Source organism: Stigmatopora argus, chromosome 8, assembly GCF_051989625.1.
Source record: "Stigmatopora argus isolate UIUO_Sarg chromosome 8, RoL_Sarg_1.0, whole genome shotgun sequence".
Lineage (NCBI taxonomy): Eukaryota > Metazoa > Chordata > Actinopteri > Syngnathiformes > Syngnathidae > Stigmatopora > Stigmatopora argus.
This window is the reverse complement of record NC_135394.1, coordinates 14,581,651-14,608,639: the sequence shown is the minus strand read 5'-3', so window position 1 is coordinate 14,608,639 and position 26,989 is coordinate 14,581,651. Positions and strand designations below refer to the sequence as shown.

Genomic DNA, 26,989 nt, shown 5'->3' with positions numbered 1-26,989 from the left:
GATAGGCTCCAGCACCCCCTGCGACCCTTAAGCGGTTCAGAAAATGAAAAAAATATATGAATGAATATATATTTGGAGCCGTGAACTAGATTTAAAATACATTCTGGCTCAAAAAACATTGGGCAACGCAGAATTCAATCCTCTTTCCGTACAAGAAGGAAGGACGACTCAATGTTTATATGGATTGTAGAGCGAGCCCCCTCGCACGCCAAAGTGAAAATGTAATCCACCCTTGACACCCCCCTTGGCGGCAAAATGCGTCGGATTTAGCGAACGAGCCGTGTTGAGCAATGCTACATACGGTGAGGATTAGTCCGCATTCTACGGACGAGTCAAAAACAAAAGATGTCATTAACTAAATTCTGTGCATAGTAACAACCCGCAGAACCGATTTTATCACCTGGTCTGCAACATTCCTTCCAAACAGAGCGTAAAAATTCCATGAATGAACATCACCCGGAGAGCCAAAGCAAAAAGTAAATTATTTCCTGCGTGGTATGACATCCAACAGAATTTTCCCGTGTGATAGCAAATCCAACACAGAGTGGAAGGGAGGATGCTAGCGATGTAAAAATGTGCACTTGTGACCTGTTTTGCCTGAGGGCTGCTTGTTGTCGAGGATGGCTGGTGCAAACAAAAGGGAACATTCATATTTGGAATTTTATGCTCAAGGGCTCACGCGGGTAGCAGAAGTACACACGGAGCTCGTTTTGCCCTCCCGGATTTCAATTCAAAGTAGCAATACCAACAATGTACAAGTCATCTGGCTTAAAAGAGCTACATCCGCGTTATACAGTAATCCCTCGATTATTGCAAATTCACTACTTCGCCATTTTTTTCTGCTATTAATTATTCAAAATATTTTTTTTGCACGGCAACGCGCTCGTAACATAACAAACAAATTTAAATGAACTTGGATTTTCTTTTTATCGGATTAAAAGAACTGGATCAAAAGCCCTAAATAGTCAGTTTTTTAATAGATCTAAAACAATGTTTTTTTTTAAGCTTTTTTTTCTTATTATGGGAAATGTCTTTTAATCATATTTTTTACTTGAACATGTCTTAATTTTTTCATTTCAAAAGGATTTTTTAAAAATTATGTTCAATATTAAAGTGAAAAGAAAATATTTGTATATATTCATTTTTCGATTTTACAAAAGGCTTTTTGAACTAAAAACACAAGAAAAAAAGGATTAAAACTTGCAATGATTGATTTGAAAAGGGGAAAATCAGGAAATATAATGTACATCTATAATCTTCATTTGAATTTGAGCTTAAAACAGAAAGTCGGCACTTATGATTTACTTTCTCGGGCCGCACAAAATGATGCGGCGGGCCAGGATTGGCCCCCGGGCCGCCACTTTGACACCTGTGTCGTAAGCAGTAAAATACACACTTTAGGTCTCTTCATTTTGCCAACGTTTCAATATTAATCAATTATTCATAATTTAATACATAGGCGAAACATCCATCTCACAGTTCTAAGAGCGAGGGTTCAATCCCCTGTGGGTTCTGTGCTCGTGTGAGTTTTCTCCGGGTACTCCGGTTTCCTCCCACGTGCCAAAAACATGCATGCTAGGCTAATTGTATGCTAACCTGCATTTTGGTGCGAGTATGAACAGATGTTTGTCTCATTGTGCCCTGCGATTGGCTGACAACTATTTCAGGTTGTGGCACGCCTGGTGCCCACAGTTGACTGGGATAGGCTCCAGCACCCCCAAGAACCTTTTGATGAGAAGCAAAATGGAAAATTGACTAAGTAAGGCATTTTTGTCTTTTTTTGTCAAATTAAAATCGTAACTAGAGGCAATTTAGAGTGTCCAACTAGCCTACCCAATGTTCTTGAGATGAGGGAGGAAACCGGAGTAGCCGGAGAAAACCCACGCAAGCCCGGGTAAAAAAAAATGCACACAGGAGGACTGACCTGGGTTCGAACCGAGGACCCCAGAACCACGAGGCCGACGCACAGACCACTCTTCCGCCGGGTTGCCCTGAAACAGCTAAGAACCGACAAAAACAAGTTTTTATTTGGCATTTTAACGACCGCTTGCAATCAATACTTTGCTTTTGAAGCAAAGCGAGATATCAATCTTATTTTTATTCTATTCTTTTAACGAAAAGTGCCAAATCAATACCTCTCTCGTTTTGTTCTTTTCTTAAAACTTGCAAGTCTTAAGAGGAAATTCCAGTCCCAATAGTTTGCCTACCTTTTAAGAAAGTTCACTATGAATAATAACAGCAATTATAACACCACTATTCTATTTTAGACAGGCGCAACATCAGTTTTCCTCTTTAACAAGTGCACTACCGACGGAGACATAAACGTAGATAAGTTCAACGGCAACTGTCTCCCCAGTGAGAATAACTGTTAAATAATAAATTCCAATAGCATAAGTCATTCCTTTGACTCGGTCTAAAAAGCTATCGAGAGGCTGTTTAACTGGCTGCAAAAAAAAAATGCCAGTTGTTACTTTTCCACTGCTGTGCAGATACGACAGCTCCATGTGACAATCCAACCCACAATTAAAGTAAAATATTGTGCATAAACTTTGTTTGGGGGAAAAGTTTGGAACCAACAGCTCCCCTGAACCAACCAAAAAATGTACTTAAAGAAACTCACAAGTCAAAATGGAGTCTGGGAAGAAGAAATTGTCTTTTCCTGAAGGCTTTGTGGTGTTTTTCTTCGGCGAGTTGCATGTGCACGCCTTTTTTTTAAGACACCTCCGACGCCGAAGGCACACACCCAACACTGCGCACACAAATTGAACACTTAGTTTTTTCTTTGGCAACTTATGTCAGGTTGAATGTGAGCTTTTGACTTGACACTGTGATTAAAAGTGGTTGTAATATTAAGTATACTTACGGATTTGAGCTTGACATGCCGTCTTTGCTTGTCGTTTTGTGTCACGGCGTTTGAAAAGAAGGTATCGGGACGTATGTAGACACCTTTGTGAGTCAAATAAAGGGAGGGAGAGGAGGAGGAGGAGGAGGAGAGGAGGTGGTCCATCAACCACACAATCTGATTGAAATGACTAGATGACTGATTAATATGTCATCTCCACTGACTGGTTGAGTGGGTTTTCAGCAGGTTGACTCAGTAGGGAGACAAAATAATACAATTCAGCATTTAAAACTTTAAGGCTTTAATGTACTTTTTTGTGAAAGTACTTTCAAGTCAAAACTCTTGAACTGTTGAGGAGACCTGAAATCCAGGAGGAAAACAAGAAGGGTGTTTGCAGGATGTTAATGTCAATATTTTGTGGAAAAAATACGATACATAGAAGGAAATTAGCATGCTGACTATTTGAAGGTCGAAAGTCAGCAGAATGTAGTTTTTAAAGTTTAACATAAAGGTATTAAATGAGTGTATAGCCTGGATATTTAAATACAGCAAACTAATAAGTTTGAAATACATTATTAGCCTAGTATGAATAATTCACCATACCATTGTATGTTACTATTTTTTTAGTCTTTTTAAGCAGCTAATTGAAAAAATACCGTTTTTGCGTGGCAAATGTTTTATATTTTTATATCTATAGTTCAACAAAAGTTGAGTTATATTTCTTAGTATTTCATATATAATAAATAGACACTCGGATGTAGTATATTTATGTCTTCTTTTCTATTTCTAATATGAACAAAAAATACAATAACATTTCTAAATGGTCACATGAAGTCATCACCATTTTTTCTCCATCAAACAAATGACTAAGAAGTCTTACAAAGCAAATTCTTGCTTGTGATTACATGTGACAAATAAATAACAAAAAGAAATAGTGGCAAAAAGCCAAAAGTTGAGTCAGATGACACACCCCTAGAAAATACCTGAACTTTGTAATTTAGTCTCACACACAGAAGACACGGGAAGCTATGAGAGTAAGGCAAGTGACACAATTTAATGTTACATTTATAGATTTGTGGCACTTCTCTTGACATATACAATAAATTTTTTACCGGGTGGTTGGAAATGCAAGACGTGATACGTACGCGACATTCTGATCATCTTTTATAAGCTTTTGCTATTCAAGCAACAAGAAGAAATGTTGAATAGCAACCTTTTTATTTACATGGGTGTGTTTGCGTGTTGCAATGGGGTTGATTTTCTGTCTTTTGAGTCATTTGTTTAGCTGAGCTAACATCACTGTTTGGGATAGTGTAGAGTAGTGAGTCATAAATATGTTGTGAAATTAGCAGGAGTTACAAGTTTTAGTTTTTATAGTCTACTATTGTGCAGTAGAATTCATCTAGAATTTTGCTGCACAAAATGTGTTTCATTCATGATGTGCTTTTAGCGGTGCAGTTGAATACAGTGGTATACCTCGACATGCGAGTGCCCCGACATACGAGCAATTTGAGATACAAGTGAAATTTCGGGCAAATATTTATCTTGAGATACGAAACAAATTTTGATATACGAGCATAGAGTGGACGCGAGAGGCTGCTCATAAGAACATCATGGCCACTGTCTTTCTCGTCGCATCTCCCTCGTGTAATGTGTCTACGAGCACTGGGCGGGGCGTTGCATTTTTTTCAGTGTTTTTTTCCCCCCGTTAGTCAGTGCGAATGGCGGAGCTTGTTCGCTAATACGAGAGGAGTATATACTACTTCTCGTTGGCAAGTGGTTGTGCGTTATCCTATTGTGAGGACATTGGTGTGCATCATTTTGGGAATATTTTGAAGGGAATACAAAAGCAAACAACCCTTGATAGGTTGCAAAAAGTCAGGGTGGAGGCGGGGCAAATAGAGCCAACCCGGAAGAAGAAATGTATCAAAATTTTAAAACAAAATTAGAATTAAGTTTAGTGCAAGGTTAGATTAAATTTATTTTTGAGTGTCTGCATTGTAATCCAAGTTCATTTAAATTTGTTTGTTATGTTACGAGCGCGTTGCCGTGCAAAAAGTCCCCCCCCCCGTCCGTCTCTCCCCTGCACGAAATCCGTCTAATTATAGTACTATTAAACACATTTTAGGATATTTAACCATTAGTTATGTGTTACTTTGTTAACAGATGATGAATTAGAACATATAAAACAATTTTTCCAATCCAATATCCTGTTTTGGGTGTTTTTTCAGAGGGTTGGAACAAATTACTTTGTTTTTAGTTCATTTCTATGGGGAAACATTCATTTGAGTTACGAGTAAATTGACATACGAGCTCAGTCCCCGAACGAATTAAGCTCAATCAAGCTCGTATCTTGAGGTACCACTGTATAACAAAATTAATATTACATAGCTGTGAACATACATCAATCCATTTTAATCGTAATATTGTTTAGCCTTCAGTTTTACCCAAGTTTGAAGAAAAATCTAAAGTTGCTTATACAGTCCATGCACAAAATGTGGCTTACAACAATATTAAACACCATTTTTTTGTTGAACATGATATCTAAATATTTCCAGGTGGCACTTTGTGTAAAATATAAAACAACAATGGCTATTGATCCCAACACTTACCGTCCACATAACATAATACGGAGCGCCATTCTAGATACTTATTGTTGTCTATTGAAGTGCTTTTTAAGCTTATAAAAAGTGATCAGCAGATTCGATTAGTTGCGGCATGCATTTAGAGGTATTAATAGACCTTCATTCTTACACACACTTTGACACACACAGCGATTATGACTCATGCGTACCGACACACACATATAGGCACACAAATAACAGATACTTTTCATTAAAGGTGTTTTGATATCCGCCTCCACAGGCATTCTGACGACTCGGGGCTGTTTTGATCCAATTTCTAGCCAACAAGTGGAACTGACAGCACATTTGGCGGCAAAAAAAAGAAAATAAAAATCATCCACTCACTCCTTCACAACCTGGCTGACAGCAACGACGGTGTAATCCTTGAGTGAAGGGCCCCGACCGCTGCTGCCGGCACGTCAGCGCAATCGACACGCCACGGAAGGCAAGAGCTCGGCGAGCCGGGACTCGGCGTCGGAGCTCTGAGCGACGGGGTTACCGCGGAGATCGAGGTGTCGCAACTTGGGGCAAGAGGCGAGTGGCCGCAGAGCCTCTTGCGTGAAAATGTCTGAGCGTGTTGGGTTAAAGAAGACGGCGGTTGTCGTTTGGAGTGGCTGAGACGTGGTGATGAATATGCCTCATTATCTGAGCCCAAACACTGCCAAATGGCTCACTATATCAAAACATGGTCACCAAATAGAGACGCCGCCGATAGAGAGGCGGCAAACATTTGTTAAACTAGACGTTCCCTCATTCTATTTCGTTCAAGGTCACTCCGAAAGATGGAGTTTATAATCGCGCCATGGATTGGTCGCCTCAAAGACATGTATGGATTTATATTCATGGCTGTGTACAAGTTAAAGCACTGGGTATGGATTGGTCGCCTCAAAGACATGTATGGATTTATATTCATGGCTGTGTACAAGTTAAAGCACTGGGTAAGAGTAGACAGCAGTGCTACTTGTATTAGGTAGCATAAATATTTGTTTCTTGTTTTCATCACGATTCTTTCAGTTCTTGCTTTTCGTCCATCGCGCAAAATTATTTTCTGTCCAGCAGATTTCTCGGGATATAAACACAATAAAAACAAGCATATCAAAACAGTTCACTGATTAACAAATGTGAAATTTTCACAACGGCTCCTCTGTGAGTTTTAACCAATCCTTACAAGTATTTCCAAAGATAATATACTATCTCTCGTGCATGTTGCATTTTTTAAATTCTTTATATCACATGTGTCAAAGTGGTGGCCCGCGGGCCAAATCTGGCCCACCGCATCATTTTGTGTGGCCCGAGAAAGTAAATGATGAGTGCCGACTTTCTGTTTTAGGATCAAATTCAAATGAAGAGTATAGATTTATATTTAATTTCCTGATTTTCCCCCTTTTTAAATCAATAATTGTCATTTTTTAATCAATTTTTTCTGTGTTTTTAGTTCAAAAATAATTTTGTAACATCTAAAAATATATATAAAAAAGCTAAAATAAACATTGTTTTAGATCTATAAAAAACTGAACTTTCTGTTTTATGATGACATTCAAATGAAGAGTGTAGATTATTTCCTCTGTTTCCTCTTTTTTTAATCAATAATTGCAAAAATTTGTACTAATTTGAATGTCCAAAAATGATCTATCGATTAGCATGATCGAGAAAGCTGTCAATTTATTAATCGATTAATTTTGGCAGCCTAGTTGCAAGACATAACGGCCCTCCGGATGTAATCGAAACTACCACATGGCCCGTGACAAAAAAAATGAGTTTGACACCCCTGCTTTAGATGGTGGATTGTAGAATTATGTTTCATTCTGAAGGACAATTAATTACTCGATTTTGGGAATCCAATTAAAGTCAATTAAATAAAAAACTAATTCATGTCCATTTTTTTTAAACAACAGCGCCCTAATTGGGTCTGATTAATAGAAACTCTTGTGTAGTCTTTGCATTTTCAATTTTGGGCAAACAACTGAGGCCAAAAAATTCAGTCAGGAGACTTGAGACGTATTTTTTTCCAGGTTACATTAGTTTTTTTCCCCTACTGTTTGAAAGAATAAAAAACCAAGACTATACCCAAAGCAGGGTGGTGGAAACCTATCTTACTCCGGGTTTTCTTTTTTTAATCCTCGCCATGACGGAGGCAAAGCAAACAAAGAGAAGACAAAACCTTCGCATTTGCAAGAAATCTTGTTCAGTGAAATAGCCAACTTGAATTGCAGCTAGTCAAAGGCAAATAAGAACACAAACAAAGACGCAAGCAAGCAGTGGTGCTGGCATATTTTCATAGTTAACCATCAAAATGATCAAACATGGAAGCCACGCTCTTCCCAGTTACATGGTGTAGCGCCTCAAAAAATAACAAGATAAAAACAACAACAATAAGGCTCCCTATCCATTCTTCTTTGGCAATGTGACAAAACCTGAGGGACAAAAGCGCATCATACTTTATATTAGAAAAATATCAAATCAGACTACCAAAATAATGGCACAACCTCCTCCCAAATGTGCTTCATTAGTGTAAAATCATGTTACTTTAATTTAAATGACTATGAACGAGCGCATTTGAGTCACAGACGTAGAAACTCTCACAAAAATATATACAACCTGCTTAATAATAACTCTCCTTGCTCCGAAAGCTGCCATTTTTATTTATGAAACTAGTATTTTCCTCAACAGAAAATAAACACTTGCACAACTGACTTCTCTTGGCGCTGTCAGGATCTCTCGCTTGTTTTGCGGCGATGAACGAAGCATGCTCGGGTCCAATTCACACATTTCCTGAGTCACCGCCAAATGTGCACAGAGATTAAATATAACATTCAACTTGTAATGCTGTTGATGTTCCCTTGAGCTTAATGATAACACATAAGCAACATAAGCTCAATTTGCCTTTTTCCAACTTGTTTTTTAAAGCTGTAATATAAATTCGACATTGACCAAATTGCTCGCCAAAAACGAAGCAGTCTGGAACGCTATTCTTCCTCTTAGCAAGCCAGAGCGTAACGAGGTCAATTCTAAAAGCAGCAAGACAAACTTGTAATTACGACTAACATTCCTCCTCAGTGTAAAGAAATGTTTCCTTTGGGATCAATAAAGTACAACGAACAAATACTCTAATACTCCTGTTTCAAAGTGGCGGCCCGGGGGCGAAACCTGGCCCGCCGCATCATTTTGTGTGGCCAGGGAAAGTAAATCATGAGTTCCGACTTTCTGTTTTAGGATCAAATTAAAATGAAGAGTATAGATGTATATTAAATTTCCTGATTTCCCCCTTTTAAATCAATAATTGTCATTTTTTAATGATTTTTTCTGTGTTTTTAGTTCAAAAATCATTTTGTAAAATCTAAAAATATATTTAAGAAAAAGCTAAAATAAACATTGTTTGCTTTTAATCCAGTTGTTTTAATCCAATTATTTAAAAAAAATCTAAATATTATATCTAAAATGGTCCGGCCCACATGAAATCAAGTTGAAGTTAAAGCGGCCCGCGAACAAACCCGAGTCTGACACCCTTGATCTAGAGCACATGTGTTAAAGTGGCGGCCCGCGGGCCAAATCTGGCCCACCGCATCATTTTGTGTGGCCCGGGAAAGTAAATCATGAGTGCCAACTTTCTGTTTTAGGATCAAATTAAAATGATGAGTACAGATGTATATTAAATTTCCTGATTTTCCCCCTTTTAAATCAATAATTGGATTTTTTTTCCTGTGTTTTTAGTTCAAAAATCATTTTGTAAAATCTAAAAATCTATTTAAAAAAAGCTAATATAAACATTGTTTTAGATCTATAAAAAAAATCAATATTCAGGGCTTTTAATCCAGTTCTTTTAATCCATTTATTAAAAAAAATCTAAATATTATATCTAAAATGGTCCGGCCCACATGAAATCAAGTTGAAGTTAAAGCGGCCCGCGAACCAACCAGAGTCTGACACCCTTGATCTAGAGCACCTGTGTCAAAGTGGCGGCCCGGGGGCCAAATCTGGCCCGCCGCATCATTTTGTGTGGCCCGGGAAAGTAAATCATGAGTGCCGACTTTCTGTTTTAGGATCAAATTAAAATGGAGGATAGATGTATATTAAATTTCCTGATTTCCCACTTTTAAATCAATAATCGTCATTTTTTAATCAATTTTTCTGTGTTTTTAGTTCAAAAATCATTTTGTAAAATCAAAAAATATATTTAAAAAACCTAAAATAAACATTGTTTTAGATCTATAAAAAAACTAAATATTCAGGGCTTTTAATCTAGTTCTTTTAATCAATTTATTAAAAAAAATCTAAATATTATATCTAAAATGGTCCGGCCCACATGAAACCCAGTTGACGTTAATGCGGCCCGCGAACCAACCCGAGTCTGACACCCCTGCTCTTACAGAATCCAATCACCTGCCAAACAATAATAAACAAGTCCCACAAGCTTGACTCTGCTATCGTCCTTTCCGGTCCTTTGGGTGATGGCGAAAACATTAGAAAATGGCTGTCACACACAAATTATTTCTGCATGACAGCTTCTTCTCAATTTGTGAGCCGCCACAACACACTTTTCACACCAAAGGCAATGAGCCAAACATGTACATGTCAATGAATATTTCATTATCAAAATATGTGGGCTGTGATAGACAAGTTTTATTTTGATCTTGTTTTTCTCGATTTTTTTAAAAAGTTTTAAAAGATCTGCAATGAAAACAGAGTTGTTTAAGTATTTAATTTAGATAAGTATTTTTTTTAAGGTTAAGGCAATTCGCTGTCATTCACATTAGCATGTGAACACCATTTCATTTTAGGGGTGTTTGAAAAACAAAGTATATTTTAAAATCTATTCCGTAACTGTATTTTTTTTGTTATGTCTATTTAGTGTCCCAGTAGACCTCAACTAGAGCATAAACTAAACTTTTTTGGTTGCCCTACCTCCGGCGTCCTCATTTCAGGAGTACCCTTGTCCTATTTTTCCGGGATGAATGCGATTTGCGCAGAATCGATATAAAATGTAAAAAAAAATAACGTAGGACAATTCAAATCAAACTGTTATTATCATGTTTTTATAATATTGAAATATTGTGTTTTTGCAAACTATTCAAAAAGTACAGCATAATGCAAAGAAGTTTATCTTTGTATTTGGGTCCTTCTACATGTGTTTTATGTGTCACGCTGAGGTCGCACATTAATTTTGTGCAAAGTGCATATGTCGGTCCTTTTGGAGACCAATAAGAAGCAATAAAGTTCTGCGAAAGTCTGGATTTCTTAAAAATTTCATCCAAATTGTGATCCATTTTGCGCTTATTCCAAGGAGGCATATTGATAAGACTTACCAGTGGTGTGTAATACTCCTACTTCCTTTAGAACAACAAAATGATAGGATTTATTTCAAAACAAAAGACTGGTGGTTTAGTCAGCCTTAATAATACTTACTTCCCTTATGAAAAAAAAAAACGAAAATGAAAATTTTAAAAGCAACCAATGCAATCGATTGCGACACTGAAGTCGCACAAAACACATCATTGGTCAGAACTTGTAATTCGGATCATTCACAATGCACTCCTGTTACCGAATTCTTCCGGTTTACAGTGCAGTTGAATCAAGATGGTGGAAGCCATTGCGATGGTGTGAATTTTGAGGCAGTTAAATTGTAAATTTGTACCGAAATAGTTGCTTAAAAAAAAAGAAGACATTATTTGGTGGATTTTCGGGGTTTAGGGAGGTTGATTGTGGTCCCGGAGTTTGCGTTGTATGTAAGTTGGCAGCTTTGCCTCTTGTTAACTGAAAGCCAAACTACATAGCTGGATGATGTCCAATCGATTGTTATAAAATGGATTGGACATCTGTTCCTTTTGCATTTGTAACTTGTTTGGTCGAATAAATATTTCAGGGCTGATTAAAACATGGATTTTAAAATCACCCAGCCCTAGTGTCCAATAGTCAGTCATTTTTGGCAATTCTGCAAAGAGAATGGATGGATGGAGCCCTGCAACTACCCTCAAGTGAAATCAAACAATTAAAAATGAAAAGGGAAAATATTGCAGACTGAAGGATACTGTTATTCTTCAGAAGAACTTCCTGTAGTTTGGGCAGGCCATAGACTCCTTCCAGGTTGTCTATGCAGTTGTCATCAGCCTCCAAAACCTACAAATAGGAGGAAATTGAGTAGAATATGTTATTTTGCAAAGAACACAGAAGAGAACAAATACAGTGGTACCTCGACATACGAGTGGCCCGACATAAGAGCAATTCGAGATAAGAGTAAAATTTCGGGCAAATATTTATCTAGAGATACGAGACAAATTTTGATATACGAGTAGACAGCGGACGCGAGATGCTGCTCATAAGAACATCATGGCCACTGTCTCTCTCCCCGCAACTCCCTCGTGTAATGTCTCTGGTCGCAACTCCCTCTATTTAATGTCTCTGCGAGCACTGGGCGGAGCGTTGCATTTTTTCTGTTTTTTTTCCCGTTAGTCAGTGCGAATGGCGTATATACTACTTCTCATTGGCAAGTGGTCGTGTGTTATCCTATTGTGAGAACATTTGTCTCGATTTGAGAATATTTTGAAGGGAATACAAACGCAAACAACCCTCGATAGGTTGCATCTGAAAGTCAGGGTGGAGGCGGGGCAAATAGAGCCAACCCGGGAGAAGAAAGGTATCAACATTTAAAACAAAATTAGAATTAAGTTTAGTGTAAAGTTAGATTAAATTTATTTTTGAGTCGTAATCCAAGTTCATTTAAATTTGTTAATATTATGTTACAAGTGTGTTGCCATGCAAAAAGCCGCCCCCCCCCCCCCCTGTCCGTCTTTCTCTCCCTCCCCCTTCGAATTTTAAAACAAAATTAGAATTAAGTTTAGTGCAAGGTTAATTTAAATTTATTTTTGAGTGTGTCTGCATTGTAATCCAAGTTCATTTAAATTAGTTTATGTTATGTTACGAGCATGTGGCCGTGCAAAAAGTCTCTCTCTCTCTATCTCTCCCCTCTGCGAAATCCGTCTAATTTTAGTACTATTAAACACATTTTAGTTCTATTAAACCACTAGTTATGTGTTACTTTGTTAATAGATGGCAAATTAGAACACATTTAAAAAAAAATCCAATGCAATATCCTGTTTTTGGTGTTTTTTCAGAGGTTTGGAACGAATTAATGTGTTTTTAGTTCATTTCAATGGGAAACGTTCGTTTGAGTTACGAGAAAATCAACATATGAGCTCAGTCCTGGAACGAATTAAGCTCGTATCTCGAGGTACCACTATACGAGCAAATGGAACAAGCGCAGCCTCGTTCAGATAAAAACTGAGGTTGTATTTTTCCGCCCTTACCTCCAGGCATTGTAGCATGGAAAAGTGTGCGGAAATGCGTCGCAGCTGGTTAGAGGACAGATTGATGTGAGTGATTAGAAGCAGCTGGTCCAAATGGCACAAGGTGGTCAGGTTCTGTTATCAAGAGAAAAAGCCAGAAATGGGATCTTTTGGCATCTGCTGGCAAATAGGTATGTGCTGTCCCTTATTAAATAAATCAAACTCAAAACTCAATAGAGAGGAAAGGAAAGGATGTTGTGCGCAAACCTTGTTGACGGCGCTGAGGACACGCACTTCAGCGTACTCCATTTTCAAAATGGTGTTTTCGATCATAAACTTGCTGCACAGGTCGCTGTAATAGGCCAAGCGCATCGAGTCCACTTCCTGAGGGAGAGGAGGTAATGAGCTTATTGGGTAGTCACATTTTTCCAGTTAACGCAATGGACACCAAATTGCTGCTGCTCACTTTAAGCGTTTGGAAATGAGCGAGGGTCTCCTTCTCGTAGCTGAGGGGGTCTAGCGCCCTCATCAGTAGGATGATGGTCAGCAAGCACCCTGCAGGGAAAGGCACAAAGACATATTACAGCCAACTCTCCGAAAATAACGAGGTTAGTGCCCAAGATCAGAGAGAAGAAGTGTTGCTCATTGCCTCATTTCCCTTACAGAAATCAGAAAATAGTACTTTCCAGCATTTTTACTCAAAAATACTTCAGAAGAGACCTTCTTTGGCTCAGCCAGCGATCTTTAAATGATTCATACAGTGTCCAAATAGTTGTCAATTCATTTGATAATCTATTGCTGTGGTTGTTAACTTAATGGTGGTTGACATATTGAACCTCTGGAGCACATGTGTCAAAGTGGCGGCCCGGGGGCCAAATCTGGCCCACCGCATCATTTTGTGTGGCCCGAGAAAGTAAATCATGAGTGCCGACTTTCTGTTTTAGGATCAAATTAAAATGAAGAGTATAGATTTATATTAAATTTCCTGATTTTCCCCCTTTTAAATCAATAATTGTAATTTTTTAATCAATTTTTTCTGTGTTTTTAGTTCAAAAATCATTTTGTAAAATCTAAAAATATATATAAAAAAAGCTAAAATAAACATTGTTTTAGATCTATAAAAAACTGAATATTCAGGGCTTTTAATCCAGTTCTTTTAATCCATTTATAAAAAATATATATTTGGGATTTCCAGAGTTTGCGTTACTTTCTGAAAATTCTGGAGAAGTTGGCTACTCTGAATATAAAATTCAGAGCACCATAACTCTTCCCCAGGCCTTTTTCATTTTTTTTTTCCAGAGATCATTATAGTAGACCATAACATTCAAACAATGCCAGATTTTCCACGGTTTAGTTTAGGCAAATTTACCAGCGTCAAATTAGGAAGCCGCTCTTACGATCCAAAGTTCAAATTTTTGACATATATAATCTAAATCACAGGTGTCAAAGTGGCGGCCCGGAGGCCAAATCTGGCCCGCCGCATTATTTTGTGTGGCCCGGGAAAGTAAATCATGAGTGCCGACTTTCTGTTTTGGGATCAAATTAAAATGAAGAGTATAGATGAATATTAAATTTCCTGATTTTCCCCCTTTTTAATCAATAATTGTCATTTTTTAATCATTTTTTTCTGTGTTTTTACTTCAAAAATCATTTTGTAAAATCTAAAAAAATATATAAAAAAGCTAAAATAAACATTGTTTTAGATCTATAAAAAACTGAATATTCAGGCCTTTTAATCCAGTTCTTTTAATCCATTTATCAAAAAATAATCTAAATATTATATCTAAAATGGTCCGGCCCACGTGAAATCAAGTTGACGTTAAAGCGGCCCGCGAACCAACACGAGTCTGACACCCTTGCTCTGGAAGAAATACATTACATTATGGCTGACGACAAAGTTGAGGTTGCAAGCTCTAAAAAGGTACTTTAGAAGCAGAAGGCCACAAAAATGGGAGAAAAACAACAAAAATATGCAGATGCTTCGAAAATATATCTTTTGTGACAGTCTACCTAAAGAGTGCATTATGTGAAAAAATAATGTACTGCCTTTAGTGTAGACTTTGTTCCCTCCAATTAAAAAAATGCATTAAAATCCCACATTTTGTCCAAACTTCCTGATATTAACTTTGAAATATTCAGGTGTCAAATTTTTGGGCACACTCGGTCGGTGAAACTGATAATGGCTGCTATCCGTGCTATAAACTCCGCCAAGGTTCTGATTTCCAACAACACAGACATGAACACAATGGCGCAACCATTGCCAGTTTTATTTTAGGCCAAAAGCCAGATACGGTTGGCCGGTAACCAGTGGTGAGACCTGGCCGTCTTCCTTGGGAGCCAGCACGGACCAGTCTGGTTCTGAGCCAGATGCGGCCACAACAAAAAACAGCTATCGGATATCTAAATCCAAGTGTGGACTTGGACTGCAATGCGCTGAAATGTCGACAAGTTAATTTGCCAGACAGCTGCGCGGACCTCCGTGTGGTTAAGAAGTTATTTCGTTATGGTCCTTTGAGCCAGAAAGCTCTATTGTCATTTAGCAGCACAAAAAAATGAATGAATAAATTTAAAATGAATATAAAAGCATCAATTCTCCGATGCTTGATAAGAAACCATTTCAGCTTGGAATCAAACACTTAAGAACAGTTTTAATTAACACTTGCACTTCAACTAGGGGGGCAAAATCACTGACAAGAATGCTTTTAATCATCCATCAGTCACTTCCAATCTAAAACATCAATCAGAATATACATGAAGTTGGCATCAACAGTCTGGAATGAGTATCTTTTGATTTCCCTTCCTATGGATTTCCAGTCGTGTTCTCATGTCAGAATACATTTATCTTTAGAGTGGAAGGGTGGAAAAAAAGCACCTTTAGTGGAAATGCTACTTCCACGAACGTATTACTTGATAATCTTTCAGAGCAGCAGGGAGAGAGACAATAGCAAGCTGCAAATAACACTTTTCAGCTCCGCGATGCGCAAAAAAAAGGGAAACAGAATGAATAAAGCACTTACACTTATTGAGCGGTTCCAGTTCTAGCAACTGGTTACATGATTGTAGCTCAGACTGCAGCACTGAGCTCTTTTCCACGGAGAGCTCACTCCTGAATAAGACAACAGAATCATTCATATATAAAAAATAAATTGCCCTTGAATAGAAAAGGTACGTTTCTATCATCTACTGAATTATTACCTAAAGAGCTCCTGATCAGTGGCAGACTCGCGACACCAGCTTTCACTTCGACCTAAGGAAAGAACTTGTTTTAAAGTTGTTTAACAATGCAATTTTTTCAAAATAAGAGGTCCTCAGATTAAATTTAAGATGGTTGCACAATTCTAATCTGTAGGCAAAATTACCAATACAGCGGTAACAACATGACTTTAAATATTCGTATGGAAAATGTAAACAAATGCAGAAAATAAGTCCATTGGTGACCATTTGTAAGATCAAAAATGTTCCATATGTCTATTATCTAAAATGTATATTTAAAAATATATTCTTGAGCAATTCTATTAAGTGTAAAAACATAAAACATTTTTTTTAATTTCATTCTAATTAAAAGTTTAATGCCAATGCAGTATGCATTGTTCAAATGAACTACGACCACCTGACAAACAAAAAAATTGCAATACCATACTGCCATCATTTGGATAACTATATTAAACTAGAAAAGTCCTAAACTGATTAACTGGCCCAGAGACAAGCTTTATTTTTATTTTTTAAATTTATTTTAGACCCCGAGAATTAATGCATGTATATACCCCATGAATAAAAATACCAAATTTCAATATGACCTTCCCACAAATCATGAATACCATTTTTTGCCTTTCCTCCTTCGGGACGATCAGATAAAAAATAAATTTTAGAAATAAATAAACTAAAATTGAATCTCCAAAATTTAGTGGCTCTTTTTCACACACCACCAAATTTTATAATCCATAGTTTAAGGCATTTGCAAATATATTCAAGGCATATCAAAAAAATATTTCACTATCCGAGGCAAGTCTTACTGATATTTGGTGAAGAAAAAATGCACCACCAAATTTCCAAATCCCCTAGTTTAAGGCATTTATCAATATATTTAAGGCATATCAAAAAAATATTTCACTATCCGAGGCAAGTCTTACTCATATTTGGTGAAAAAAAATGCACCACCAAATTTCCAAATCCCCTAGTTTAAGGCATTTATCAAAATATTTAAGGCATATCAAAAAATATTTCACTATCCGAGGCAAGTCTTACTCATATTTGGTGAAAAAAAAAATGCACCACCAAATTTCCAAATCCCCTAGTTTAAGGCATTTATCAAAATATTTAAAGCATATCAAAAAATATTTCACGATTCGAGCCAAGTCTTACTCATATTTGGTGAAAAAAAAATGCACCACCAAATTTCCAAATCCCCTAGTTTAAGGCATTTAAGGCATTTCAAAAAAAAATAACTATCCGAGGCAAGTCTTACTCATATTTGGTGAAAAAATAAACCAACCACCAAATTTCCAAATCCCCTAGTTTAAGGCATTTATCAAGATATTTAAGGCATATCAAAAAAATATTTCACTATTCGAGGCTAGAGGTTCTTTTTCACGCACCACTAAATTTTAAAATCCATAGTTTAAGGCATTTATCAAGATATTTAAGGCATTTCAAATAAATATTTCACTATCCGAGGCAAGTCTTACTCATATTTGGTGAAAAAAAAATGCACCACCAAATTTCCAAATCCCCTTGTTTAAGGCATTTATCAAGATATTTAAAGCATATCAAAAAATATTTCACTATTCGAGGCAAGTCTAAGTCATATTTGGTGAAAAAAAAGCATATCTTTTTGTACCATGTGACCAAGCAGTCCTAATGAATCGCCTGAAATAGTGAAGCTTCTATCTCAGTGGTGTATTAAGAAGGGGGACTCTCTGAATTGCTATCTTTTAGTGTCAAAATGAGTAATGGAAAATATAGAAATATTAGAAGGGGGCTTTAAAAGGATTTGAAAAGACCAAAGTGCTTATTCTTGTTCAGTAAGAGTCAATGAGAGGTTACAGTTCCTGTCATTGAAGGCCTTTTTTTTTTGCCTTACTGTGCTCTTTTGCTCGCAAATGCGGCAGTAGTATGCAAAAGAGCCTTTTGCTCCCGCTAATTAGCTGACAATCCTGGTCCATATTAATCACTTAACCGCAAAGAGATAGATGAATAAAATCGCCACTTCACCTGTGTAGAGCGCACAATCTCGGCGAATATGTTTTTCGGGCCAGTGCACCGTCAGATTGTGTTCATTAGCAATGTCGCTGATTGATCCTGGGGGAAGATTGCATATCTGTATCGTGGTTAGGAAATTTACCAAAGAGGCGAACACACACACACACACACACACACACACTGAGATGAAGAAAAGTGAGAAGGCTGAAGTTGAAACCAAAACCAATTGATGATAGGAGCAAAGTGCAAAAAGCTTCGCTCTCCCACGCTGTGACTCTGCATACTAAGACAGCTCGTTAACGGCGACAACTGGACAGGCTAGCATTAGGATACTTATTTTTTCCTCTCTCTCTCCGAAGCCAAAAATGGTGTGCTCACAAAGCGTTGATAAATCAAACATTCCAATCACATCTCCCCTCAAAGGGACACGGGGCGAGGCAACTCGCTATTTCCTCATTGGCAGGTTTAAGAGGTCACTTTTCTTTAGAATAAATGGAAAGTACACTAGGAAAGGGGGACGATGGCATCCTTTTTCAAAGACTAACCGCGCCCAAGAGGACGTGCCGGGACCCCCAGGGCCCCTGCTGAAAGAACTTTCAAGCCCGTGGCCTGTGCTTTTAAATTGATGTGTTCAGAAGTACAAGCGAACACTTCAGGGAAGTCAACTAAGTGACTTTATCACTAAACTTTTCCCCAGCGTTATTGGAAACTCTGCAGAATGCCAACAGTGTTCCTTTTTTGTGACATTCTCATTTCCTGCATTTGTCATCATCTGGAAAAGGGGCCATACTTTAAACAAGGTTCCAAAAAGTGCTTCTATCATTTAGATCAAGGGTGTCAAACTCGGGTTGGTTCGCGGGCCGCATTAACGTCAACTCGATTTTATGTGGGCCGGACCATTTTAGATAGAATATTTAGATTTTTTTATATAAATGGATTAAAAGAACTGGATTACAATCCCTGAATATTCAGTTTTTTATAGATCTAAAACAATGTTTATTTTAGCTTTTTTATATATTTTTTTAGATTTTAACAAATTATTTTTGAACTAAAAACACAGAAAAAAATGATTAGAAAATTACAATTATTGATTTAAAGGGGGGGGGGGGGGGGAATCAGGAAAGTGGCGGCCCAGGGGCCAAATCTGGCCCGCCGCATCATTTTGTGCGGCCCGGGAAAGTAAATCATGAGTGCCGACTTTCTGTTTTAGGATCAAATTAAAATGGAGTATAGATGTATATTACATTTCCTGATTTTCCCCCTTTTAAATCAATAATTGTACTTTTTAATCATTTTTTTCTGTGTTTTTAGTTCAAAAATCATTTTGTAAAATCTAAAAATATATAAAAACAGCTAAAATAAACATTGTTTTATATCTATAAAAAACTGAATATTCCAGGATTTTAATCCAGTTCTTTTAATCCCTTGATTTAAAAAAAATCTAAATATTATATCTAAAATGGACCGGCCCACATGAAACCGAGTTGACGTTAACGCGGCCCGCGAACCAACCCGAGTCTGACACCCCTGCTCTAAAGGAAGTAGTACTACTACACAGCACTGGTAAATCTTATCAATATGTCTGCTTGGGATTAGCGCAAAATTAATGGCAATTTGGATGAAACCTCTAATAAGAAGCCCAGACACTCATAGAAGTTTATTGGTTCGTATTCGACGAAATTTATGTTGTTGCCGACATTTGTATATTGCACAACATGCAAGTGCGGTTAGGGATCAGCTGAAAAATTTATGTTAATGTTGTGGAAATTTGAATTTGCTAATAAATGATCAACAAATTATACTTTGTTAACTATCTATACTTATTTTCATTATGCTGTACTTTTTCAATAGTTTGCAAAAACAGGGTAATATATATATTTTTTGTAATCATTTTATAATCATTTTTTTCACCCCTGATGAAATCATAAAACTGCAGAAATGGGACTAGGGTACTCCAAAAATGGGGTCGAGGGACGTTGGCAGATATATTGCATATGGCATTTTAAATATTTTTAAGCAATTGCTCCTACTTCCTTTATATGGCCAATTTTAAACATATTTAAAGAGTTGAAAAATACTCTAACTCAATCTAACATTGATGAAATTGCTCCAAACTCTAAGTGAGCAGTCGAGATTTATGTGAGCCTTTTGGCATGGTTGGCAGAAAACAGACAAATGTAAAATTGCTCACCTATTTCTCTGCCTATGACTGGCAGAAGCGCTGCAGGAAAATACATGATGGAACTGCACTTTTAAAAAAAAATGTCTTTGGTTCTTTTGCCTTTTTCAGTAAACACTGTGGTTTCTGTCAGCATTTCCTAACAAGTCAAACTCCAAAAAGAAAACAGAAAAAAAGCCATCGGCATAAAGTTCTTTTGTGATAATATGAAAAAGAACAATTTCAGCAAATGGTATGAGGGAACTTTAACACCATGAATTAATTTAAATCCAACTAGTTAGAAGTTTAATCAAGCTACTGCGGGAATTCACCGTTCGTGCGGCATCTGTCGCCTGATTGGGGTCGACACAAGCCTATCTCAGCTGACTTTAGGGTGAGTGGTCTGGTACACCCCTATTTTTGTAATGTCACAACGGTCAAATGTAGTTTGTATTCCATCTTTTAAAAAATAGATATTGAGGGCTGTTGTCTCTTAGTGGTTATTATCGAGGACGACTTATAGTCAGAAAATCCATGTGTGAATTACTGTGTAAAGTTCTCCCTGTTTTTGTGTAGCTTCTCTCAGACTAATTTAGGTTCATAAAAAAATAAAAAATAAAATCTCCAAAATGTTGGGGATTTTGCAGGAAGCAAAAAACAGTTTTTTGTACATCTACAAATGATTTGAAGCATTTTTCTAAAAAGAATTGATTCTGATTGTTGAAATGTTGATTGCCACAAAAGGATACCCATACAGGACTGTGTTTAAATTGTGGGTGGACACTCCTCCAATCCACCTGCTGTGGCTGGCCATCAAGCACCACCATCAGGCCACTGGGCTGCGCCTGCATCCATGCATGCGAACAATTTATCAAACAACTGAATAAATCGAAAAGAAAAAAAAAAGAACACCTAACTCACATTAACTGGTCTGGAAAAGGCGACAGTCACGGTCTCTTCGTCCCGGCTGATGAAAACGCAACTTATCATTTCTTCACGTTCAGCTTCAAAACAAAAAGATAGATGGTTGAAATTTGCAACATTCAAAGCTTTAAATCAACAGCACACACAACACAAACCTCTGCCGAGAAGCCAACGGTAATAGAACCAAGCACTCTGATCGTTGGGGTCGGTGAAGAAAGCATTCTGCACGAGTTCATATTCTGTAAAACAGGGGTGTCAGACTCGGGTTGGTTCGCGGGCCGCTTTAACGTCAACTTGATTTCATGTGGGCCGGACCATTTTAGATATAATATTTAGATATATTTTTTTTTATATAAATGGATTAAAAGAACTGGATTAAAAGCTCTGAATATTCAGTTTTTTATAGATTTAAAACAATGTTTATGTTAGCTTTTTTTTTTACATATTTTTAGATTTTACAAAATGATTTTTGAACTAAAAACACAGAAAAAGTGGATTAAAAAATGACAATTATTGATTTAAAAGGGGGAAATCAGGAAATGTAATATATATCTTTACTCTTCATTTTAATTTGATCCTAAAACAGAAAGTCGGCACTCATGATTGACTTTCCCGGGCCACACAAAATGATGTGGCGGGCCAGATTTGGCCCCCGGGCCGCCACTTTGACACCTGTGCTGTAAAAGAAAACAATTTTTTTTTAACCACGATCCAAACAATCAGTTACCATATTTTCTCACATCTACTTAAGATTTTCCCCTCAAAGTAACTCATTTGTACTCCCTATTGAAACCATGAATACGGAGGTGAAAATTGTGAAAGAGGGGGCTTATACGAGAGAAATTGTAAAATTCCATGATTAAGGCAATTTTAAAGGTTGGCACAATTAGTCTCACATGGAATAAATAAGTCAACTCTAAAGTAGAGTGCTTAATTATTGAGAAGAAATATTAGTGCTTAGAAACATTGCGGAGCGCAAAACTGATGCGTAGCTTTCAATTCTGGGCCAACACTGCTCCCTGTAGGATGTCAGTGTAACTACAGTAGAATCTGCTCCAGGTTGATTTACCTTTGAGCAGCTGCTCTCCACACACGCGATGGGTGTGGTTCTGCGGAGAGGATGGTGATGAGTCCGACGGGGGAGCGGATTCGGGAGACTGCGGGTGAAGTAGCGGCAACAGCGTACTGCGGTAATGCCAGCTGGAGTAGTTGGAAAAGTTGGAGCCAATGAGACGATCCGTGAACTCCAACTCCTTTTCCACGGGTACGGCGGATTTCTTCACCACGATGCGCCGGTAATCCCAGCAGTGAACTATACAGTCGTATAGGATAAAAAAATAAAGATTTTGTGGTTAGAAAAAAAAACAATCTAAAACACAGGGGTCAAAGTGGTGGCCCGGGGGCCAAATCTGGCCCGCCGCATCATTTTGTGCGGCCCGAGTAAGTAAATCATGATTGCCAACTTTCTGTTTTAGGATCAAATTCCAATGAAGATTATAGATGTACATTCTATTTCCTGATTTTCCCCCTTTTTAAATCAATAATTGCAATTTTTTAATCCATTTTTTTTCTTTTGGTGTTTTTGGTTCAAAAAGCATTTTGTAATATCTAAAAATAAATATGTAAAAATATTTTCGGTTTTCCACTTTAATATTGAAAATAATTCAAAAGAATATTTAGTTTCCATTTGAAATGAAAAACAAATAAGACATTTTCCCTTACTAAGAAAAAAATGCTCAAATAAACATTGTTTTAGATCTATAAAAAACTGAATATTTAGGGCTATTGATCCAGTTCTTATAATCCAATTAAAAAATAAAAATAAATCTAAATATTATATCTATAATGTTCCGGCCCACATGAAATCGAGTTGACGTTAATGCAGCCCACGAACCAACCCGAGTTTGATATCCTTGATCTAAAATAACAGATTTTTTTTGTTTTTAAATAGCGACACTCACAGTTGCGGTCATCCAGGCTGAGGCAACGATCACACAGGCTCAACTCCCGGGCCCAGTTTATTTGAGGGGCCCGTTCTGAAACCCAGCTTCGGTGGTGCCAGCTGCCGTAAGACTTTGGGTTGACTTTCAGGCAGGACTCCAGAAAAGACAGCTCGGCCTGGTACATCTTTTGCACTTCGCTCTCTTCCCTGCAAATGGACATGAACTGTTCGATGCGGAGCTTACCGTATTTTGCCATTTAATATACCCGTGTATATTAAATGATTTTTGCTTTTTTGAGCCTCCCGTTTGTGCGCCATTTAATATACCCCTGCCATTTAATATATAAATAAATTAAATATATATTTAGAAACAAAATCATCACTCTCCCATATAATTACTATTAATAAAGTATTTTAATTAACCTTAACATTGCAAAAAAAAACTGATGCGGATATTATTGGACTGTTTTTTAAATTAAATATGTTAAAAATTATTTCTGGTCCTTTTAGATCAGGGGTAGGGAACCTATGGCTCGGGAGCCACATGTGGCTCTTTTAATGGGTGCATCTGGCTCTTTGCTAACCTGTGAGCTAAAATATGGAAATCGCTGTTGACAGAACTGAGATATTACGTTCAGTACTGCTTTAATCTTCATTTTTTAGCAGTAGACTCTTCTGGAATGCACCCTCTCATTGATTAGCAACAGCATAAGAATCTTTCAAAAAATATTCAGGTTTTTCCACTTTAAAAGTGGTGAAATTACAAAAAAAAGCACTTGTTTACATGTATGTATTTTGACTTTTAAATTCGTAGTATGGCTCAGAAGGAATAACATTTGAAAATATGAATTGTTTGTGGCTCTCTTCGTCAAAAAGGTTCCCGACCCCTGTTTTAGATGAATGCAACATCCCTTCATCAAAATATTTATTTTATTGACAACATAAACGACTTTTTATATAATCACCAATCAAAATAAGTTGAGTTTTTGTCCCACACATTTTTTTCTTTAAATATTTAGCATGTGTTAGTCGATATGGTCATTTATGTCAAAATAGAGAAAAGATAAACAGATAAATTGCTAAACAAAATTAATTGGCTTTGGCTTGTTAATTTTCACAAAGTTGAGTAGAACCCCGCCCCTTTTTATTTAAAAAAAAAACACTTCTATCCTTAGTTTTGAATGTACCGTATTTTGCCGTTCAATATACCCGGGTATATTAAATGATTTTTGTTTTTTTGAGCCTCCCGTTTGTGCACCATTTAATATACCCCTGCTATTTAATATACCCGGGTATATTAAATGGGGTGGTATATTAAACAGCAAATTACGGTACTCACACACGTACACAATTTGACATTTAAAAGGATTAGAGTGCATACTTTACAGTTTCCTGGTGCATAAGGATTTCTCTTCTGTAATTCCAAAGTGTTGCAAAGTCAGGGTTGGACGACAGCAGCTGCTGGGTCAAGTTGAGAGCCTCATCATCACAAATTCCTTCCTTCCTCTGGCAAGAAAAAATGATAGTATCCCATAAACTATCTTTTTAATCACCTGGTTTACATTCCAAAGCCACGTGCAATAGGTGAAAAAGCATGATTTATATCAGCCATGTCATTTGATGGCATAATTGTTCCGTAAAAGAATGTATGCTATGTGCAATTGAAGCCTATATATTGTAAATGTAGGAAGGCTGCAAAAATTGTAAAATTTTTAGAAAAGGTTTTGCTCTATTTAGTCACTGTGTTTAAAATGCAGTACCAAGTAGTTATTTGTTTTTACAAGGGAATCATTTAAGAAACCTTTTGAAATAAAAGCTCTTGTTTGGCCTGTTGTATTGTTTTCCTTTTGATATATGGACAAAAATGTAAACTATGAGCACCTTATTTTGAAAAAAAAAAAAAAAAAAACACTGCAATACACAGCAGTTAGCAGATTATTTTTTTTAAGAAGGCTTTGACTGTGAATGCCACACTCTTGAAACAAAGACCTAAAAATTACACTAAAAATAAAGTATGAGATTACAGTGGTACCTCGACATACGATCTTAATCCGTTCCGGGACTGAGATCGTATGTCGAGCTTTTCGTAACTCGAGCGGACGTTTCCCATTGAAATGAACTAAAAACAAAATAATTCGTTACAACCCTCTGAAAAAACCACGGCAACAACGCACTGGTAAACGAACAAACACATTTAAATTAACTTGGATTAATATATACAGACACTCAAACATATGTTTAATCTAACTTCACACAAAACTGAATTCCATTTTTTTTTTTTTTTTTTTTTTTACATTCGTTCTGGGCGGATTAGCTGTTTGCCACGCCTCCACCCTCAAGTTCACTATCGATGGGCTGTTTGCTGTTGTATTCCCTTCAAAATATCCCGAAAATGATGCACACAAATGTCCTCACAATAGGATAACGCACGACCACTTGCTAACGAGAAGTAGTCTTGAATGAGCGATCGCGGGAGCTAACAGGCTAAGGAAGGAATAACAGCCTACCCACGTATTGATTGTGGGTAATGAAGTTTTATTCTGAGAAAGGGTGCCATTGCCTATTGGTGTTGTGTGCACGAATATACTTCATTTCCCAGAAAGCCCTCTTTTTGCCCGCGCATGTGCGTTGTGCATTTCCTGGTCGATGCGTAGGAGAAACTGTCTGAATAAATCGTTCAGTGCTCGTAGATATCTGTTATACACGAAAGAGATGCGGCAAAAAAGACAGTGCGCTACAATGATAAACAGCCTCTCATGTCATGGCCACCTGGCTTGGTCGCATCTTGAAATTTTGATCGTATCTAGGGCGAATTATTCGATCGAAATTTTCATCGTACCTTGAGCATGTCGTAGGTAGATCTGATCGTAGGTCGAGGTACCACTGTATAGCCTTTTTTAAAAAATGTTAATGACATTATATAAATATATCTGTTCAGTTCTAATGGATTGAGGTGACATCTGATTATAAAGGTATGTCAATGCAACACTATTCAGTAAAAGCTGGAAACTGCATTTCAACAAATTTCTTTTGACTGTAGATTAGTATATAATGATTTTTTTTAATCCAGGGGGAATGTTGTATTTGAATAATTACACCAATAAAACTGATCGTTGATTGAATGATTTTAAGCACCTTGGAAAAACAGGCATCTCGTGCAGCCGTGTAAATCTTCAGTTTTTTCTCTCGTTCCTTTTTTTTCTCCTCCTCTTGCTGGGCAGTGGACTTGATTTTGACTCGGCCGTGCTGTGATCAATAATTCAAATACAAGGAAAAAGGTACGCCAAAATAAATCATTCGTGTGTTAATTGTTTAAAGTCATGCCTGCAATGCAAATATGATCAATACTGATGCATCACTTACCATCGTTTACTATTTAGGGATGAGATTTTCCTCAATATCTGTCGGGATTGCCAGAGAAATTTAAGATTAAACATGCTTAATATCAACAATTCACATATGAATATTAAGGTAAAATTAAAATCAGAGGAAAGTTAACGTTACACTAAATGGAGAATTGAGTGAGCTAAGTAATTAGCTCGGTAACAAGTAAACAGCAGGCAGCTCATACAAAAAAATGCTTCATTTAAAATTAGAAACGCTTTTCAAGTGGATCACAAAAACGCGAGACGCCGTATTACGTAACCCAGACGATCGTGCACATTTTTTTTACCTTATCGTGAGATTTTTAAAAAGGAAATTTGGTTGGTCATCATCAGGTTTTCAGCGTTGGATTGGCTTACTTCCGTCTCATACAAATGACGTCAGCAAGAGCTTTTTGTTGCGTTTTGTCGCCCTCTATTTAAAGAAAAATAATCAAATTGTAAAAAAATTCATTACAGTCATTTATTAACCCTAATTTAACCTTTCTACAGGCTCTAAGCTCCTATATTATTGTACATGTATTGACTATTTATTTGTCTGTTTGTTTGTTGTTATTTGTCCACTACATGGTGAAAGGTTTAAATCTTATTACATATACTCGTATGATGAAAAAAAAAATTCAATTCAATTCAATTT

At 36.9% G+C, this 26,989-nt stretch overlaps 2 protein-coding genes across 3 annotated transcripts in view; both read right to left on the bottom strand.

The window, feature by feature from the left end:
* Positions 1-3,261, bottom strand: part of LOC144078745 (protein-glutamine gamma-glutamyltransferase K-like) — a 32,940-nt gene extending 29,679 nt beyond the window's left edge. The window contains exons 1-3 of one of the 2 annotated variants that reach the window (XM_077607066.1): positions 2,864-3,261; positions 2,621-2,749; positions 1,925-2,000 (exon numbers count right to left, since the gene is read on the bottom strand). The gene's annotated coding sequence lies outside the window, so the exon portion shown is untranslated. The remainder of the gene's footprint in view (positions 1-1,924; positions 2,001-2,620; positions 2,750-2,863) is intronic. The other variant, XM_077607067.1, reaches the window with a different exon arrangement.
* A 1,286-nt stretch (positions 3,262-4,547) lies between these two features.
* On the bottom strand, positions 4,548-26,744 carry rabggta (Rab geranylgeranyltransferase subunit alpha). Its single transcript, XM_077607068.1, has 17 exons — positions 26,643-26,744; positions 26,333-26,370; positions 26,105-26,215; positions 24,351-24,475; positions 22,989-23,176; positions 22,097-22,339; positions 21,183-21,266; positions 21,025-21,107; positions 20,853-20,948; positions 17,958-18,063; positions 15,942-15,993; positions 15,764-15,852; positions 13,213-13,301; positions 13,014-13,130; positions 12,768-12,881; positions 11,493-11,580; positions 4,548-6,034 (listed from the first exon to the last, which is right to left on the bottom strand). The coding sequence occupies exons 2-17, from the start codon at positions 26,333-26,335 to the stop codon at positions 5,886-5,888; spliced, it is 1,737 nt and encodes a 578-aa protein (XP_077463194.1). The 5' UTR covers positions 26,336-26,370; positions 26,643-26,744; the 3' UTR covers positions 4,548-5,885.
* Between the last annotated feature and the right edge of the window lie 245 nt (positions 26,745-26,989).

Excerpts from the sequence above, each read along its gene's own strand:
- rabggta (XM_077607068.1), bottom strand. Across the intron at positions 21,267-22,096 it reads TGGAGAGCAGCTGCTCAAAG|AATATGAACTCGTGCAGAAT; the intron begins GTAAATCAACCT and ends CCTGTTTTACAG. Across the intron at positions 21,108-21,182 it reads CCGTTGGCTTCTCGGCAGAG|CTGAACGTGAAGAAATGATA; the intron begins GTTTGTGTTGTG and ends TTTGTTTTGAAG.